Source organism: Engraulis encrasicolus, chromosome 3 (genome assembly GCF_034702125.1).
Source record: "Engraulis encrasicolus isolate BLACKSEA-1 chromosome 3, IST_EnEncr_1.0, whole genome shotgun sequence".
NCBI lineage: Eukaryota > Metazoa > Chordata > Actinopteri > Clupeiformes > Engraulidae > Engraulis > Engraulis encrasicolus.
Genome location: NC_085859.1, coordinates 58,446,875 through 58,463,534, shown reverse-complemented (window position 1 = coordinate 58,463,534; position 16,660 = coordinate 58,446,875). Strand labels below are relative to the sequence as shown.

General features: G+C 43.6%; 2 protein-coding genes across 3 annotated transcripts; both read left to right on the top strand.

Moving 5' to 3' along the window:
• Positions 1 to 110: 110 nt before the first annotated feature.
• trafd1 (TRAF-type zinc finger domain containing 1) lies at positions 111 to 12,049 on the top strand. Of its 2 annotated transcripts, none has more exons than XM_063195783.1 (12): positions 111 to 748; positions 1,455 to 1,504; positions 1,697 to 1,832; positions 2,834 to 2,887; positions 3,300 to 3,780; positions 4,347 to 4,637; positions 5,144 to 5,208; positions 7,079 to 7,333; positions 7,972 to 8,098; positions 8,712 to 8,955; positions 9,411 to 9,471; positions 10,450 to 12,049. In XM_063195783.1, the coding sequence occupies exons 2-12, from the start codon at positions 1,470 to 1,472 to the stop codon at positions 10,486 to 10,488; spliced, it is 1,788 nt and encodes a 595-aa protein (XP_063051853.1). In that variant the 5' UTR covers positions 111 to 748; positions 1,455 to 1,469; the 3' UTR covers positions 10,489 to 12,049. The 2 variants fall into 2 exon arrangements, with proteins under 2 accessions (XP_063051853.1, XP_063051852.1); XM_063195782.1 differs by lacking the exon at positions 111 to 748 and adding an exon at positions 803 to 1,165.
• Positions 12,050 to 13,784: 1,735 nt separating this feature from the next.
• LOC134446413 (serine protease inhibitor A3N-like) lies at positions 13,785 to 16,509 on the top strand. Its single transcript, XM_063195781.1, has 5 exons — positions 13,785 to 14,005; positions 14,221 to 14,986; positions 15,155 to 15,422; positions 15,820 to 15,964; positions 16,257 to 16,509. The coding sequence occupies exons 2-5, from the start codon at positions 14,248 to 14,250 to the stop codon at positions 16,452 to 16,454; spliced, it is 1,350 nt and encodes a 449-aa protein (XP_063051851.1). The 5' UTR covers positions 13,785 to 14,005; positions 14,221 to 14,247; the 3' UTR covers positions 16,455 to 16,509.
• Positions 16,510 to 16,660: the final 151 nt, after the last annotated feature.

Genomic DNA, 16,660 nt, shown 5'->3' with positions numbered 1-16,660 from the left:
ACTTTTCCCATCATGCAACTAGTAATTGCATTTGTAAAAGTGCTCCTACTTTTACTTGGCACAACACTGGAGAGGGGCATAATCTCCACCATGAGGGCAAAAGCCACATTTTGCTGTGTGTGTAGCTTGGTGCAGTGTGGACAAATTATCTGAGAAATAAACCTAAACTGTAGGCCTAGGCTAATAAAGAAATGGGCACAAGCACAACTTGTGTGACGCAGAGTTGGAAATAATTAAATTACCCATGGAAAAGCACAAGACATTGTCAAACGTACAAGGCCTAGTGACTTGCACTTCATGTAATAGCTAGGCCTACTTCAAATCAAATAAGATTTTTCTTGCAATTCCTCCAAACAAACTAATCTTCTTGTGAGCAAAACAAGACACCGCCAGAAAAGCCGCCCGGGCTGTTGGGTAAAGTAAGTAGCCAGGGCAGGTCGGCGTGTAATTCAAGCAGAGTTGGAAGCTTCAGATGTTGTTGGGTTTGCAGCAGCGCTTCCGATTTCGGGATTTCCGAGCGGCTTTGAACAGACACTCACTCACTCGCGCAGTGCAGTATGAACCGTCATTCCAAAGGATGTGGATGGATGTCTTGACACAGCGCGTTGGAAACAGCTCTGCACTTTCTGACCTAGCTCTACATAGCAACTCATGAAGGATATTCACCCCCCAACTTTAACTACTCGGAGAGCAACCGCAACATTCAACCAACCAAATAGAATTGTCTAAGCTCTGGGATATCAGCAAGGTGATCATCAGTTAAGTTGACTAGCTAAAGAACTGTATACGTTAGCTGGCTGGCTAGTTAGCAAAACATTGGCTAGGCATTCCCTGGGTTCGGTTTATCTACATCTAATTCGCTTGAATTTCGCTCCTTTAATCAACGGAACGAAAAAACTGCCAATTAAAACGAAGCGTTAGCACAACGCTACGTGCGTCCTTTGGCTTTGTTTATATATTAATGTGCAACTAGCTGGCTAGATATCACATAGCCCCAAATGAAGCAAAATTGGTAGTTTCCATATGTTGTATTGAAAGAAAACAGACTAAAACAAACACATGCCACACAAGGTTACTTTCACACCAATGTCCATAAAGTTTGGAAACTTACACGGCTACCGGTGTTGCTAGCTAGAACTGGTTCCTGTTTGCAATGCCATTACCGGTAATAGAAAATGAATTAACGCCTCATGATTTGTTACCTGAGCATTACATGGTTATAATTGACATTCAAACAGCTTTGGGAGCACGAAGAGCGTCAACATCAAGTTGTGCTTTCGTGTTCTATGTGCCTGTTCTATGTGCCTGTGGTTATCAAGATAAAGACTTAGTTCTATATTCTTTAGCGTTCTTCAAGGCTTCCAAGATACCTGGCGACCCTCTTCAGTTTCATTTGTTGTGTTGGTGTTGGTAACAATGTCAACATTTGTCTTGGTTTTGTTTTCTTGCTACAGATCTTTGGCTCGGATATGGCAGAGGAAAGCACGCAGTTCTGCGGGAACTGGTAAGAAACGTTCCGCAATGCTGTGGTAACTTGAGGTTTTAGCCAAACAAACCAAACAACTGTTTGTTTAGGTTTCGATTTTGCCTGTTGTGGTGCGTTTACAGTTTGACACTTAACGACAACCTCACAGCCAATCCTTCCTTGTTTTTTTCTCTCTTTGACGTGACCCCGATCTCGGATTGTGTCTTACAGCAAGCATGACATACCAGAAGCTAACTTCACCACTCATGAGATCCACTGTCGCAGAAACATATCCCTGTGTGATGTATGCCAGGAGCCTGTGCCGCGGGCAGACCTGCAGCAACACAGAGACCAGGAGCATGCACAGGTATGGTAACACCTTCGGGGAACACAGAAGTATGCACCGGTGTTGGACATTAACTCTGAACACGTTTTTTCCAAAAAAAGTTCTTCCCGTCGCTGCTGACCACAGTCTATGGTGCTGACATATTGTAGGCCTACCTGCAGTATATGGTCGGATTCACCAGCTATTCAATGCTGCATTATTTTATGCCTAAGCTCTAGGCAACAAGGCCAGTTATAAAAAAGGGTTTTTTATTTATGATGGAGACAGTGAGACAGAACCTGGGTCACCAAGTTACCCAATTATGAAACGGTAAGATATGCCACAGCACACCACTTTTTACCTGCTGCTGCAAACTACCATCCCTGGTATGGGCAGAGTTGTATTAAGTAGAAGTAAAAGTAAAAAATAATCTTACAGATGTAATTACAACAGTAATGGTATGGTATTACATGGTTTCAACTTTATATTATCAATCTAGTGTTGTAATTACATTTGTAAAAGTACCTCTACTTTATACAACTCTGTCTATGGGCTTCTATTTTAGTATGTTGAAGAAGGTAGGTCTGCACGCTGCGGAATATGCTCCAAAAAATAAAGTTTATTGAATTAAAGCAGCAACGTTTCGATCACCCTGGATCTTCCTCAGGCATATATGCAGACCTACCTTCTTCAACTGTCTGACACTTTTGTCTGGCACCTGCAACAAGTCACTTTGGATGTGTGTAACCTACCCAAAACGACTACTATTTTAGTATGACATGGTTTTATGGGGAATCTGGGATCATCACTTCCTAAAGGATAACCTGTAAAAATGCTTGTGGTTCACTATGAATTGTCGGTGACGTTCATAAACTGAACTGCTAGAAAAGCTCCATTGGAAGTTTTGCTTTAGCAAAGACCCACTGTAGGCAGTTGCACTGACACAAATTACAGCTTGAGTATGACAACATCGCAGGTGTTATGGAATCTAAACTACCCGTCTTTCTCGTTTCCTGTCTTGATGACACCTTGTTTTTATGCAGGTGCAGTGCAAGTGTGGACTGAAGGTGGAGAAGCGGCTGATGGAGTCTCATCAGGTTTTTATCTCTTTATGATATTGTCACAATTCAAACCACTCACGGTAAAGAAACCATGGTATTTGATTTGAAATGCTTTGTTTATTGTGTTAAAGTCACTCATTCTTGCTTTGATCATTACTTTTCCACTGTCTCTGTCTTTACCTCTCAAAAGATGTCTGAATGCCCCCAGACTCCGTGCTGCAATATGACTTAATCACAATTACAAAGGGTTCACGGGACAAATGTAGCATACTTCTTGACTGGCCCTCTGGAACTCAGCTCCCACTACTTACCTCTGCAATACAGTGGGAGTTACCGCTGCTAAAATACTGTATATTATAGAATAGAATCATGAGGTATTGACAACTGAGTAAGCAAGCCCACCCCCAATTACAAAAGGCAATTTTACCACCACTTATGTCTCACGCAGGCGTCCGAGTGCCCCCAGCGCATGGTGCCCTGCCAGTACTGCAACCTGGAGCTGGCCTTTGCCCAGGCCGGGGACCACGAGGACTACTGCGGCACACGCACCGAGCCCTGCCCCGTCTGCAAGTGCAACGTCATGCTGCGGGAGCGGGACATCCACCCGGCCCTGTGCGGCAGCCTCACTCCTCCCCAGGAGCGCAGCAGCAGCACCTCAGTCTGGGTGGAGCCCCCGGAGGTCCCGGGCGCCTGGTTCGAGACCCACTCCATCCACAACCTGCTGAGGGCTCAAGAGCGACTCCATAATAACAACAACAGCAGTGTCGGCACCGGTGGCAGCGGAGTTGGAGGGATGGACTGCAGGGCACCGCCCAGGCCCATAGAGGGCAGGCTGCACAACAGCACCCGGGGCACTGTGGGCGTGGGGATGGGGATGGGGATGAGGGGCAGGAGGAACACGGCACCCAGAAATAACGACTTCAGCCGACGTGAGTTGACAAAGACATGAGCAGCACATTGCGTTTTCACATTGCGTTGTCCTTGACTAGTATTCACTTTCCACAAGCACAGTTCGGTTTCCCAAATGGTCTCTAAAGCAGAGTGCTCATCAATGAAGTTAACTGTTCACATGATGCATGAATATTGCATGTCTCGTTTTTACTGCTACTATGATACTTGTTAGTCATAACGTATGTATAAAGCAGTACGATTTCTGTGCAGTTTTTTGATGAGTTTACAACAGCGGGCTGTTTCAAACTCGATAGTCAAAAATGCTCCAGATGCGATGAGCCATGCTCCTGTGTCCATGTGTATTCAAACATTACCCCATGTGTCCCATCAGCTAATAGGGATCCTACGTGGAATTGTATGAAGTAAAGTAGAAGTACTCGCACAGATATAATTGCAGCACTAGGGGTATGATATTACATGCTTTCAACTTTGTAATATCATACTACTAGTCTTGTTATTACATTTGTAAAAGTACTTCTACTTTAGTGTATAGACCTCCAATTGTACAATCCAAAATACAAAGTTTTATGTTCTCTGTCTATAGTGCTGGAGCAGGAAGCTGAGTTTGGGAACAACAACAACAGTCTGCTGTGGCCCCCGGGTCAGCTGCCGGGTGACGATTCCACCAGCCTGGACTACCTGCTGGCCCTGAGCTTGGAGGACATGGATGGCCAGGAGGGGGTCTGGACCGACGTCTGGGACCACCAGTTCGGACGCACGACCCCTTCCTCACACGGCCACAGTAACCTCACGGCCACTCAGACCAGCAATAACAACTTCTGCAACATCACCTCGCCCCCTACTCCCAGACCAGCAGTAGACCAGAGTCACTCAGGTGGGAACATTTACTGTTTATGTTTCAAAACCAGGGGCGAGGAACCTTTTTTGTTCAAGGGGCCACTTCAAATTTTATAAAGTCCTCTAATTATATCGGTGGCCAGATAAGTTATTATTACAATTATTATTAGGGTTACTTTTAATGTTGGTGTGGGGTGTGATTGATGTTTATGGGCACTTTGTCCTTTGTTTTTTGTTTGTTTTTTGTTTTATTTTATTATTTGTTTTCTTCCTTTTGTGTGTGTGTGTGTGTTGTGCTGTTTGAAAATGTTGAATTTAAAAAAAAAAAAGATATAATTATTATTATTATCATTACTACTACGGTATTATTATTTGCTAATTTTAGTAATTGTCTGTTTAATGTACATTGTGGGTCTATGGAGCACTGTGATTTCAAATGCTGCATAGCTGCCTCGTTCAGATATTCATATGCTCAGTGATAAGAGAGTGGCTACTACTTGGTGAATGTGTGTCTTATGTTTTTGTCTTGATATTTACCCTCAGAGATTATGCTTCCCTGCGAGTTTTGTGAAGAGTTGTTTCCAGAAGAGGACCTGATTCTACACCAGGTCAGAAGGCATTCTCTTGTCACATGATTTGGTTCTTGCATATTGTTTCAAAAGCTGTCTTTTTCACAAACCTTAACCAAAATCTGACAGAAATTGTACGTCCTCCTTGCTTAGTTTTGTTTTCATTTTGTGTCAAATGCCACAAATTTATTTCTTCCCATTTCACCTTGGTTTACTGAATATCCCATTGCTCACTATGTCCAGTTGAGTGCATTATGCAGACAAGGCCTTAGTTACCCATATGGACTATCAATTGTTTCTATTGCACTTGTATGTGCCCCTTTGATCCAGGGCTGGGTAAAATAATCGATTTAATCGATAAGCGATCGATTTCATTTAAAATTCACATAATTGATTCACAGGGCACAAAATCGATTTTTTCGTTATTTTTCTTTTTGTTCTTTTTGTTTCATTTAGGTCTATGGAAAATACCCAGTAGGTATTAGTCAATTAAGCCTAGGCCTACTTATAACAAATTAGCAATCTGTTAACACTGTCAAGCCACAGCCCTTTGACATTTTTATATATTAATAGGCAACAGCCTCTTTTGGGGGAAATCCTTGCACCAAGAAGGGAAGGGAACAGATTGAATCGATTCAGAATGAATCAAATTGAATCATGATTAATCGATTCAAAGCCCTAAGAATCAAAATCGAACAGGAACATGGTTGCGATACCCAGCCCTACTTTTATCACATATTGTCACAATGCATTCCAAGCTGACTAGTTGCAAGGTCATAATAAATAGTCAAGGACTGGGATATTAGCAGACTGGAGAAAGAGGCAGAAACCAGACTAGTGTCCTCTCTGCTCTACACCGGAGAAAGGAGCAGAAACCAGACTACTAGTGTCCTCTCTGCTCTACACTGTTCTGCTCTGCTTTGCTTTGTTATGCTCACTGTATGTAGGAAATGTATCCAGGCGGGCAGCCTAGCTTCAGGCTGCCCTTACTTACATTGAGCTGCACACACAAACACAAACACACACACACACACACACACACACACACACACCCTTCACACACAAACACACACACACACACACACACACACACACACACACACACACACACACACACACACACACACACACACACTACTCCCTTCCCTCACTTCCTTCCCTTTCCTGGGTCTTTGTTCCATCGACTGTCTGGCCATTGTGCTCCTAGTAAGGAAGTGTTCCTGAAAACCTGACTTGAAGGCCTTGTCATGACATCATCTATTTTACATTTTATTGTTGAGAAATCCAGCATGTTACAGTCAGAGTAGTGATTTATGAACACATTATCGAGCTGGACATAGTTTGTCACACTGGACCGAGTGAATGCCTGGCCTTAGTTGGCGTGTCATGGCATCTGCAATACTATGTCTTCTACTTCTGCTGTTATGTAACTTCCCAACTTCAGGCCATTCATTGAACTATATGATCCCAATGAGCACCTCTCTTCACCTAAGCAGATAATGTTATTTGCTCATTTGTGAATTGACCTGTGTTAGGAGCATAGCCATAAAGTGTTGCTTTTTACTTATTTGCTGTATTTGTATTTTTTGAAGCCTGATTGCCTTATTTTTTCATGGCAGAAGATGTTGCTTTTTTAAAAACTTTTTTTCTTTACTTTTTTGAAGTCTCTTCATCTGATTTGTTTCACGTCACCCTTCTGTCTCTCATAAATACCTATATTTGGGTCAGTGGCGTTTCAGCAGTAGCACGCGCCAAGGTGGCGCAATGACAGCGAATGCCGCTGGTTTGTTTGTTTGTTTGATTGTGTTGTGGATTATCTAACATGCGTATTCATTGCAGCATATCAACCACCAATTATAAATGGGGTCTTTGACCCATTAAAGTTTTTCTTTTGCCCTCCTTTGCACAGACTGGCTGCAGCCCTGCGTCTGCCATTGCCTCGTTCAGCAAGCAGCCGTCGTCTCTGCCTTGCGACAGAAGTGCGTGCCAGGGTGTGGGAAGCCTGCTGAATCTGCCCGAGAGCCCTCCGAGCCCCCCCACCCTGCCGCACTCCGTCTCGCCGCTCTACTGCAGTCCGCCATCCAGCCCTATAGGGGGCCATGTGCTCATTCCCTGCGAGTTCTGCGGCATTACACTGGAGGAGAACGTTGTCTTTCACCACCAGGTAAAAACATACATACTTACAGCGTGCGTTCCAATATGCGACCTTGCGTCCTCCACTTGTGCTTGTGGCCTCGTACCAGGAAGTAATATGTCATGATGACATCACTGACTGACAACAGCGTTATATTTCAATATCTCGCAAAAGCTCAATTGTAAAGTCATTTTCTGTTTTGGCTAGGCTGACAGCGGGGAAACTTATTTGTGTTCTTCACGGAGGAGGGGCCAGAAGGCGGGGTGAGGACACAAGCACAAGTGGGGAACGCAATGTAGCATATTGGAATGCACTCATATAGTACATGCATTATATCTACGCAAAAGGTCTAGTTCTAGTTCATATCTACCCAAAAAAGGAACACCATGTGCCTCCTAATTTCTCCCTAAAAGATAAGGGTGGCCATGAAGACCTCAATATTTAGACAGCCTCGCCTGACATTGGAAAAGAAGGAAAAAACAAAACAATTAAATTCACAGTTACCCACAGGCAGTAATATTAGCTTTGCAAGGACAACTATGCTCCAATACACCCAAATGTGGAGGGTCAAGATGGTGTCGTCTGTTCTGCCATTTTTCATGACTTGAGGAACTCGTGTCTTGCCCCTAAAACTGCAGTCTGACTAACCTAATTGTGTTTACCAACAGGATAAATGTGACTTCAGACCACAAACTGCCTATTCGGTGGACAAAGTCCCTGCACAGAAGCCCCTCTTCCCAGCCAGAGAAGCGGCTAGGAGTTCTCCAGAGAGGCAGAGGAGACTACGGCACCAAGGTTGGGCTCCTCAGAATATCCAGCACCTTATTATGCACAAGGGGTGCCTGCCGCCATTACTGTTTGGGTAGCAGTAGTGCAAAGTCATTCAGAAGGGCTATGGGGGAACAGGAACTAGCAGACCAGAAATCCTGTGGTAGCATGAAAAACGTTGGCCTGGGCGGGGGAACCACAGTCATACCTAGACACACACACCTTCATATAGGAAACAGGTGATGGTGCTGATTTGAACTGAGCTGACTGGAGTAGAGGGACATAGTTTTTTTTTTTTTTTTTAATCATAGTCGCAATCCTATGCTATTAATTGTGAATTGTACTTTGGATAATAATAAATAAGTTGACTTAACTGCTCTCAAGTGGAGCCAGCGAAATTGTGTGGATGCCATAACAAAGGTTCGCACACTTCTTTGGATTTTTCTTCTTTAAGTTATTTTTTCTTCTTTTTATTCATTCATTCATTGGCAATGACGTTTCAACCTTCCTCAGATTCACCTATTCGTAATCTTTTTGTTCAGCACCAGGGATTGTGCACAAGTAACTCTCTACAGATGCCATAACAAAGCCCTTCAAACTCTTCTCTAATAAGTTGTCACTGTTGTGTCTGTGTCTGCAGCGGACCCAGAGGAGGACCTGTTGGGCCAGGCCAGTGCTGCACTGCCCAGACCTGCAGGAGCATCAGTCAGGGAGCCCTGGAAGTCCCCTGCTCACCACGGCCTTCCTGCCCATGGCAAGAACACCAACTCAGACCTGCAGGGCAAGAAAAAGCTCCAGCAGCGAGGGGGAGGTGGAGACCCCAACAGAGGCTCCACCGCTTCTGCAAACAACAGTCCCGCAGTCAGCCCTTCGACTGCTCCAAGGTAAACCCTCAAGGAATGTGAAAGGGGCCTGTACTACGAACCTGATCTAACTTGTTTAATAAAACTCAGCATGACGGACAAGAGTGTGCGGTATCTTCCCCTCGGAAGTAAAGTTTCTGTTAAGTAAAATTTATCTATGACAAAAATCGATCTGTGATCCACAATGATAAATTCAGTCTGTATACACCACACCCATTTATCCTCAAGGCAGTGATTAATGAAAACCAAACTTAAGAGTTTGACTGAATGTACAGTGTGCAGTAAATGCACGCAGTATTTGACCTCTGTATTTTATTTCTATGATACCATTGCTCTTAAAGTTTGACTGGGTTTACCGTCTGTCCTCACAAGAGTAGTCTGTGCTTTATGAGTAACTTCGGAAAGGCCGTAATATTTAATTTTATATAGATGTGTATTTTGATGTTTACTTGTTTGCATGTGTTTGTTTCTTAAAGCCATCCATTCAGAGGACGTTTAGAAGGACCCAGAAGCCAGCGGAATACAGCACCTGCTAAGGTGAGTTGTTCATGCTATATACCTGTTGGAAAGCTTGCAGTCAAATGAAAATGAGGTCATCCTGCGCAGTAGCATGCCCGGTCTGGATCCTACAACCTCACAACAAACACTAACGCACACATTAAAACCAAACATGCTAAAAGGCCGGCTGTCAGCTCTGTCTGTAGCTGCCTTTGTCAGGTGCTGGGAGGGAGGTCTACCAACATTTCACACCAAACTATGTGCGCTAGCATCCGTTGCAAAAATATTGTGGCTGTGTATAAACGTATATAAGGTTGCTTGTGACAAATAACAATGACAAGGTTAGTACTTTAAAGACACCCAGCTGCCTCGGCTAGAATCCGACTGTGCTGCTGCCATTAGACGCAAAGGACCACTGAGCATCTTGGCATGTCTTTGTTTATGTCACTGGTCCTATCTTTGTTTATGCCACTGGTCCTCGTATTTAAACCCGGGGTGAGGAACCTTTTTTCATTCGAAGGGCCACATATGTGGACATACTTAAGAAGGACGCAGGAACCCAGAGTACCAGTGAATTGAAAAGATGTATGGAGAATCGGGGTGATTGGAAGCAACGATGGAAGGCTCGTCTGAGGACGACCTAGAGAGAGCCACAAGAGACAAATGTTATGAAGTTCTTCAAGGGCTTTACTATGAACACAAACCTGGATTTCTCCCAGCGCTTCAAAGGCAGTCACCTTTACAATAGACCCCACCTTCACTAGGTCCCCTAACAAAAAAGTCATTGTTTTGCAAATGTAATTTCTAAGATTGCTAATGTGAAACTGCAAAACATTAAAATTATATGGGGGGCCGGATAAGACGACCTCATGGGCCGTAAAAGGTGGCCAGGCCATAGGTTTCCCACCCATGATTTAAACTTGCTGCCATGACCGGTAGTTTCACATCTACTTAGGTGAACATGTATGGAGTCAGCATATGGCTGAATGAGTACGTGTGTCTGTCTGTGTTCATCAGGTGTCCAAGAAACAGAATGTGGAGAAGGAGGACTCTTGAAGAGCTAGGAGGAGGATGAAATCATCAAAGAATCATCAAAGAGTTGGAACTTAATTGTGTGTGTGAGTGTGTGTGTGTGTGTGTGTGTGTGTGTGTGTGTGTGTGTGTGTGTGAGAGAGAGAGAGAGAGAGAGAGAGAGAAAGAGAGAGTGTGTGTGTGTATGTGTGAGAGAGGAAGGGAATAAAAAGGGATTTTACAAAACAACACAATTGGTTGATTGTTTATAAAAATCCATTGGCCATGGAGGAGGTTGTAGAACTGAAGAGATTCACTTAAGCCGGGCATACACTGTACGATTTTTGGGCATTGTGACAATTTGTGGCTCAATTGCAGGTCAATGGTGTGTCTCGCATTGTGTAGGGGTACATGGGGTAAAATAAAGCGCTATTACCTCACAGCCAGCTCGCAATCTGAAATTGAAAAGAAAATCAAAACCAAAATCCTGGTCAACCCTGGTGAGTGAATCAGTGTTGAAGCAGTGCTACGACCCGATTTGACACTACATGTCACACTGCCCATGCACAAAAAGGCACAAATTGCCAGGGCAGCGTGTTTCGTTGTTGAGCGCATCCTTGCCTCCACCTCAGGCATGCCTTCTGCAGTTCCTGAAAACAAATCTGTTGTGTTGTTCAGTGTGAGCACTTGGAACACATCTGACCATCAGGTCGTACAATGTGAGGACAGGAGTCGTGAACTTTTAAGCCCTGCAATTCACGGGTGCAGTCAGTGTGAACAGGAGCTGAATACCTGCGACTGAAAAGATTGCACAATGTATTCCCGGCTTTAGGTGTGTCATAAGTCTGTATGTGTGTACGTAAATACAGTTGAAAACATGTCAAGAGTTGATGTCCTCATGGTGTTGCACACTGCTTGTTTCTGAAACTACGACTAATTGTGCTGCTTTATGAAATCCTTTGCACTCTCAATGAGATGAATGTAGATCTTCTGTGGCGTCTGACCAATGTACTGCTTTCTTGCACTACCTGTGAGTGTGTTGTTCCTAATTTGAAATAATGTATATCTTATATCCTTTTTATATGTTTATCCTTTTTAAAAGTAAAAACCTTTGTTCAACCAGAAATATGGAAGGATAATTAAAATTTTATATTATTATCATAAATAACAATGTGTTTCAATGCAAACTGTGGTGTCTAATCATTGTCCGTCAGGTGTCATATGCTGGGCTGGTTTCAACAATTTTATCTGTTTAAAAAAAGCTATTTCAGGTCACTTTCTGTTTTTGTCAATTTCTCACCCTTTATTTCCACCCTGAGTTTTCTAATGCACATCTTTAGGGAGAAAGATGTATGTTTCAGCCATGAAATGTGTTGAAATTTTTGCCAGTTTACGCTGTCCCCACAACAGGGTCCAAAGCATACACACACACACACACACACACACACACACACACACACACACACACACACACACACACACACACACACACACACACACACACACACACACACACACACACACACACCCTATGTATACTTAACACACTTCTTCATGAGAAGACTGTCTAAATAAAGGATTCTAATAAACACATCAAAAATTATTCTGTTGTTTCTGTTTAACCTGGGACAGGATTATTTAAAAGCAACAATTAATAATTTTTCAACCATAAAATAATTTACAATAAATCAGTGGTCCATGAACTTGTGAAAGCAAGCATACACACACACACATTCAGCAAGATTACTCGCAGGCCTCTTGTTAGGTAATTGTAAGAACAATCAATGTGTATGTCTTTTGGGCATCTAACCCTCTAATAAAACACCTCCATGCTTAATTCCATTTCTTCCATCTAGGCACACCCAATGGATAAGCCGCTGCGGCTTATCCATTGGGTGTGCCTAGATGGAAGAAATGGCTTCGATAGCAACACCTCCAGTCAAGATACAAGATACAAGATATTTTATTTGTCATGTGTATATATATGAAACATATATATACAATGAAAAGCTTCCCTGCTCTGGGAGTCCCAAAAAAGGTTAAAAATAAGAATGTTAAAAAGGCAAAAAAAAGTAGGAAAAAATATATATGAGTATATGAGTATAATATAGATGAGTGGATTCCCTCCTATGTTGGTGTTTTTGAATTCAACAGTCGGATACATTGCGGGAAGAAGCTGTCCCTGAGTCGGCTGGTGTGAGCACGTAAGCACCTGTATCTCCGGGCAGATGGTAGAAGGGTGAAGTGTGTGTAGCTGGGGTGGTGCGGACCAGCTATAATTCGTTTGGCCCTCCTCAGACACAGCTGATTGTAAAGATCCTGGATGTTGGGTAGATCAGATTGGATTGTCCGTTGAGCAGATTTGATGACTCGCTGGAGGTCTCTCCTGTCTTGGGCAGTGGTGTTACCATACCAGGCTGTGAAATTACCAGTTAGAATGCTTTCTATTGTACAGCGATAGAAGTTGGCCAGTATCCTACTCTCCATTCCATATCTGTGCAGCCGTCTCAGAAAAAACAGTCGCTGTCTAGCCGTCTTGGTGATGCAATTGATGTGATGAGACCAGCTGAGATCCTCCTTGATGTTGACTCCTAGGAATGTATAGCTCAGTCATACCACTTCCACAGTTTAACCTACCGGTATTTGTTTTAGGTCCTCAAATTTGATTTCAGGAAGCAATCGCAATGAATGCGTTCCAATATGCGACCTTGCGTCCTCCACTTGTGCTTCTGGCCTCATACCAGGAAGTAATACATCATGATGGCATCACTGACAACAGCATTATATTTCAATATCTTGCAAAAGTTCAATTGTAAAGTCATTTTCTCATTTGCAAACTGGATGATGAATGAAGAATAGTCCCCCAAAAATTGTTTTGGCTAGGATAACAGCGGGGAAACTTAATTGCTTTTTCCACGGAGGAGGGGCCAGGAGGCGGGGCGAGGCCACAAGCACAAGTGGAGGACACAAGGTCACATATTGGAACGCACCCTATGACTTCGCTCTATGTGTCCATCTCATTATCTAACCCCCCATCCTTGCCTTGTTTTTGTGGCCACATTCTTTGCTGACGCCCCTCCTCTGTAGAAAAAAACAAAGTTTCCCTGCTGTAGACTTTTCCACATTCAATATTCCAATGAGAAAATAACGTTTGAATTGTGCTCTTGCAAGATATTGAAGAAAAACCTCTATCGCCAATGATGTCTTGCCTCACATCTCAAGGCCACAAGCACAAGGAGTGGATGGGAGGTTAGATAATGGGATGGACACAAATCTTCTACAGGCTGGTCATAATGAGCACAGCAATCACCAATCAAGCTGGATGAGCTAATTAATGACATCATCATCACGGGTGCACTCAAGGGATTTCTGGCTTTGCTACGATTCTACTTGTCCAGTTTGCTGGGAAAACTTTTTGTATTGATTGTTGTTAATGATTAGTGCATGTATGCTCTGTCGTCAGAGAGGGGGTCGGGAAAACAGTTTAAAGGTTCACTATTGATCCAATTTAGGAGAAGTACATATATGCATTGCCTGACAGACTTGGGATTGCTTTAAAAGGGTGAGTGTTAGATGATCATTCTCTTATTTTTAAGCTTTTCAGAGCAAAGTTGATTGCATGACCTGAATGTAAAAGTGCATGTGTTAAAGAATGTTTTGTTACAGTTGCACCATATAACTTTAAATTGGATAATTGACTTGACTTACTTAAGATCAACTGGTTGAACCATATTTGACATTGTGATTATAGCCTACAATATTCTTGCAACCCTCAAGGTGTCGCAGACAAAAGAAAATACAAACATGGGAAGGACTGTCCTGTGGTTGCTGGTGGCATTGCTGGTGGTGTCCAGCTGTTTGGGACGTGAAGACGGCTCCTCGGGGCACAGTCATGGCCAAGGGCGCGGGCATGGCCATGGGCATGGAAAGGGACAAGGAAGAGGGCACAGGCAGGGACGGGGTCAGGGGCACGGACACGGACATGGACATGGACATGGTCATGGACACAACCATGACAAGGCCAACAACGTTACAATGGCCCTGTCTCAAGTGAACAGCCTATTCGCCTTCCGTTTGTACAGACAGCTCGTGTCCCTGCCCGAGTACCAGAGCGACAACGTCTTCTTCTCCCCGCTGAGCTTGTCTGTGGCCTTGGCCGCTGTGAGTGTTGGGGCCAGGGGTGATACCTACGAGGCGCTGTATGATGGGTTGGGGTTCAACAGCACCAACCTCTCGGAGGAGGAGGTGGACCAAGGATTCCAGGACATTCTGCAGAACCTGAACAAGGAGGAGAAGGTTGATCTCAGAGCTGGAAGCGCTTTGTTTGTGAGCAATTCTTTCACACCAAAAACAGATTTCCTGGACGGGATGAAGACCTACTTCCTGTCTGCCTGCTTCACCACTGACTTCACCAACAGAGCAGAGGCCGCCAAGTCAATAAATGACTATGTGAAGAAGGAGACCAAGGGGAAAATCACCAACTTCGTGGACCAGTTGGACCCCTCCACTCTGATGTACCTTGTCAGCTTTATCTACTTCAGAGGTAATTTAAAAAAAACCACACACATATACTGTGTATATTCTGTTTTCAGATAAAGAATTGAGTACTCCAAAAGGTCCAGGTTAGTGCTATTAAGGTTACTTCTGCACATATTCACATCTGCACACTCATCTCATCTCATCTCATCTATTTCTTTTTCACAATATCCAGGCAAGTGGGAGTTTCCTTTCTCTCCCCAGAAGACTAAAAATGGAGTGTTTAAAGTCAACGAGACAACAGAAATCCCTGTGCAGATGATGACCAACAAGCATTTCTACAGGATGTACTATGACCAAGAGCTGTCTGCCACTGTTCTTGAGCTGCCCTACACCAAGCGCATCTCCATGCTGCTGGTCTTGCCTGATGCTGACCTGGCTAGCTTGGAGAAGTCTGTGGGCCCTGAACATGTAGCCAAATGGCAGCGGTGGATGACGAACAGGTGATTTCATTAACTCTACATTACTCTATATTGTGTTTAGACTGGTAATCCCATAGTGAATTGGAATTCATTCAACACCAGAAATGTGCATTATGGGAAAATGGAACAGATGGATAATGAAAACAGAAATAAAAGGAGATTCGTTTTATTTAATACCACTAATATGGCCCATTATGGGCAGTATTATATCAGTCACTGCCAATTTTAGAGAGGGGCCTTGCAGCCCTGAACATGTAATAAAATATCATGTTGTGACAAAACCCTTCACTTACACTGACAACTTTCATAACGTATTAAACACAATTTCATTGTTAAAATGCCATTTACTCTTTAGTTAGAGGTCACATGTGTGCTCTATTCCAATATAGGCACATGTTAATTTGTTGTTTGTCATCAGGGAGACCATCGTGTTTATTCCAAAGTTTTCTCTTGAGACGTCGTATTCTCTCAGAAGCGTCCTGGGTGGAATGGGCATGTCAAACATCTTTAGCTACAGTGCCAACTTCACGGGCATCTCTGAAGAGCCTATTTTTGTGTCTGAGGTAAGTGCCTAGTACTCATATTGATTTAAAAAAAATGAAGGCACATGTGTCCCTGCTCTGGAAAAATATACTGAAGTACTGTATTGTCAATCTCAGTTTTCTGCGAGTTAAAGACATTGTCCTCAATTTGGACCCTTGGCATAGTTTGATTGGGATTGGATTGGACTCTAACATGACCAACTGTGTGTGTGTGTGTGTGTGTGTGTGTGTGTGTGTGTGTGTGTGTGTGTGTGTGTGTGTGTGTGTGTGTGTGTGTGTGTGTGTGTGTGTGTGTGTGTGCGTGTGTGCGCAGGTGGTGCAGAAGGCCACCCTGGACGTGGACGAGGCAGGCTCCACAGCGTCTGCAGCCACGGGAGTGGGCTTCATGCCCCTGTCATACCGACCTGCACTAACCCTCACGTTTGATAAACCTTTCATGGTGCTGATCTCAAACCAGTATGCATCAAGTATCATGTTTTTGGGGAAAGTTGTCAACCCAGTAACCAAATAAAACTGGAGTCCTGAAAGATGCTGGGCTGAGCTCAAGTGTCAGAATGGTCCAGACACGTTTGTGTCGTTTTGTCTCTGGGGTTCAAGATGTTGATGGGTTGTGACGAGTTTTAAATAAACATCTAATGTAGTAAACAAAAATAATTTGTGTCAATTTTCACTTTCAGTAAATCTTTTGTCACTAGGCCTACTAAGACATTAGATGCA

What these genes read in the sequence shown, in the direction of transcription:
- LOC134446413 (XM_063195781.1), top strand. Translation starts at nt 14,248, where the DNA reads ATGGGAAGGACTGTCCTGTGGTTGCTGGTGGCATTGCTGGTGGTGTCC. An exon ending in CAGCTTTATCTACTTCAGAG is followed by an intron (nt 14,987 to 15,154) that starts GTAATTTAAAAA and finishes CACAATATCCAG; the next exon opens with GCAAGTGGGAGTTTCCTTTC. An exon ending in CAGCGGTGGATGACGAACAG is followed by an intron (nt 15,423 to 15,819) that starts GTGATTTCATTA and finishes GTTTGTCATCAG; the next exon opens with GGAGACCATCGTGTTTATTC.
- trafd1 (XM_063195782.1), top strand. An exon ending in GAGGAGACTACGGCACCAAG is followed by an intron (nt 8,099 to 8,711) that starts GTTGGGCTCCTC and finishes CTGTGTCTGCAG; the next exon opens with CGGACCCAGAGGAGGACCTG. An exon ending in GGAATACAGCACCTGCTAAG is followed by an intron (nt 9,472 to 10,449) that starts GTGAGTTGTTCA and finishes TGTGTTCATCAG; the next exon opens with GTGTCCAAGAAACAGAATGT.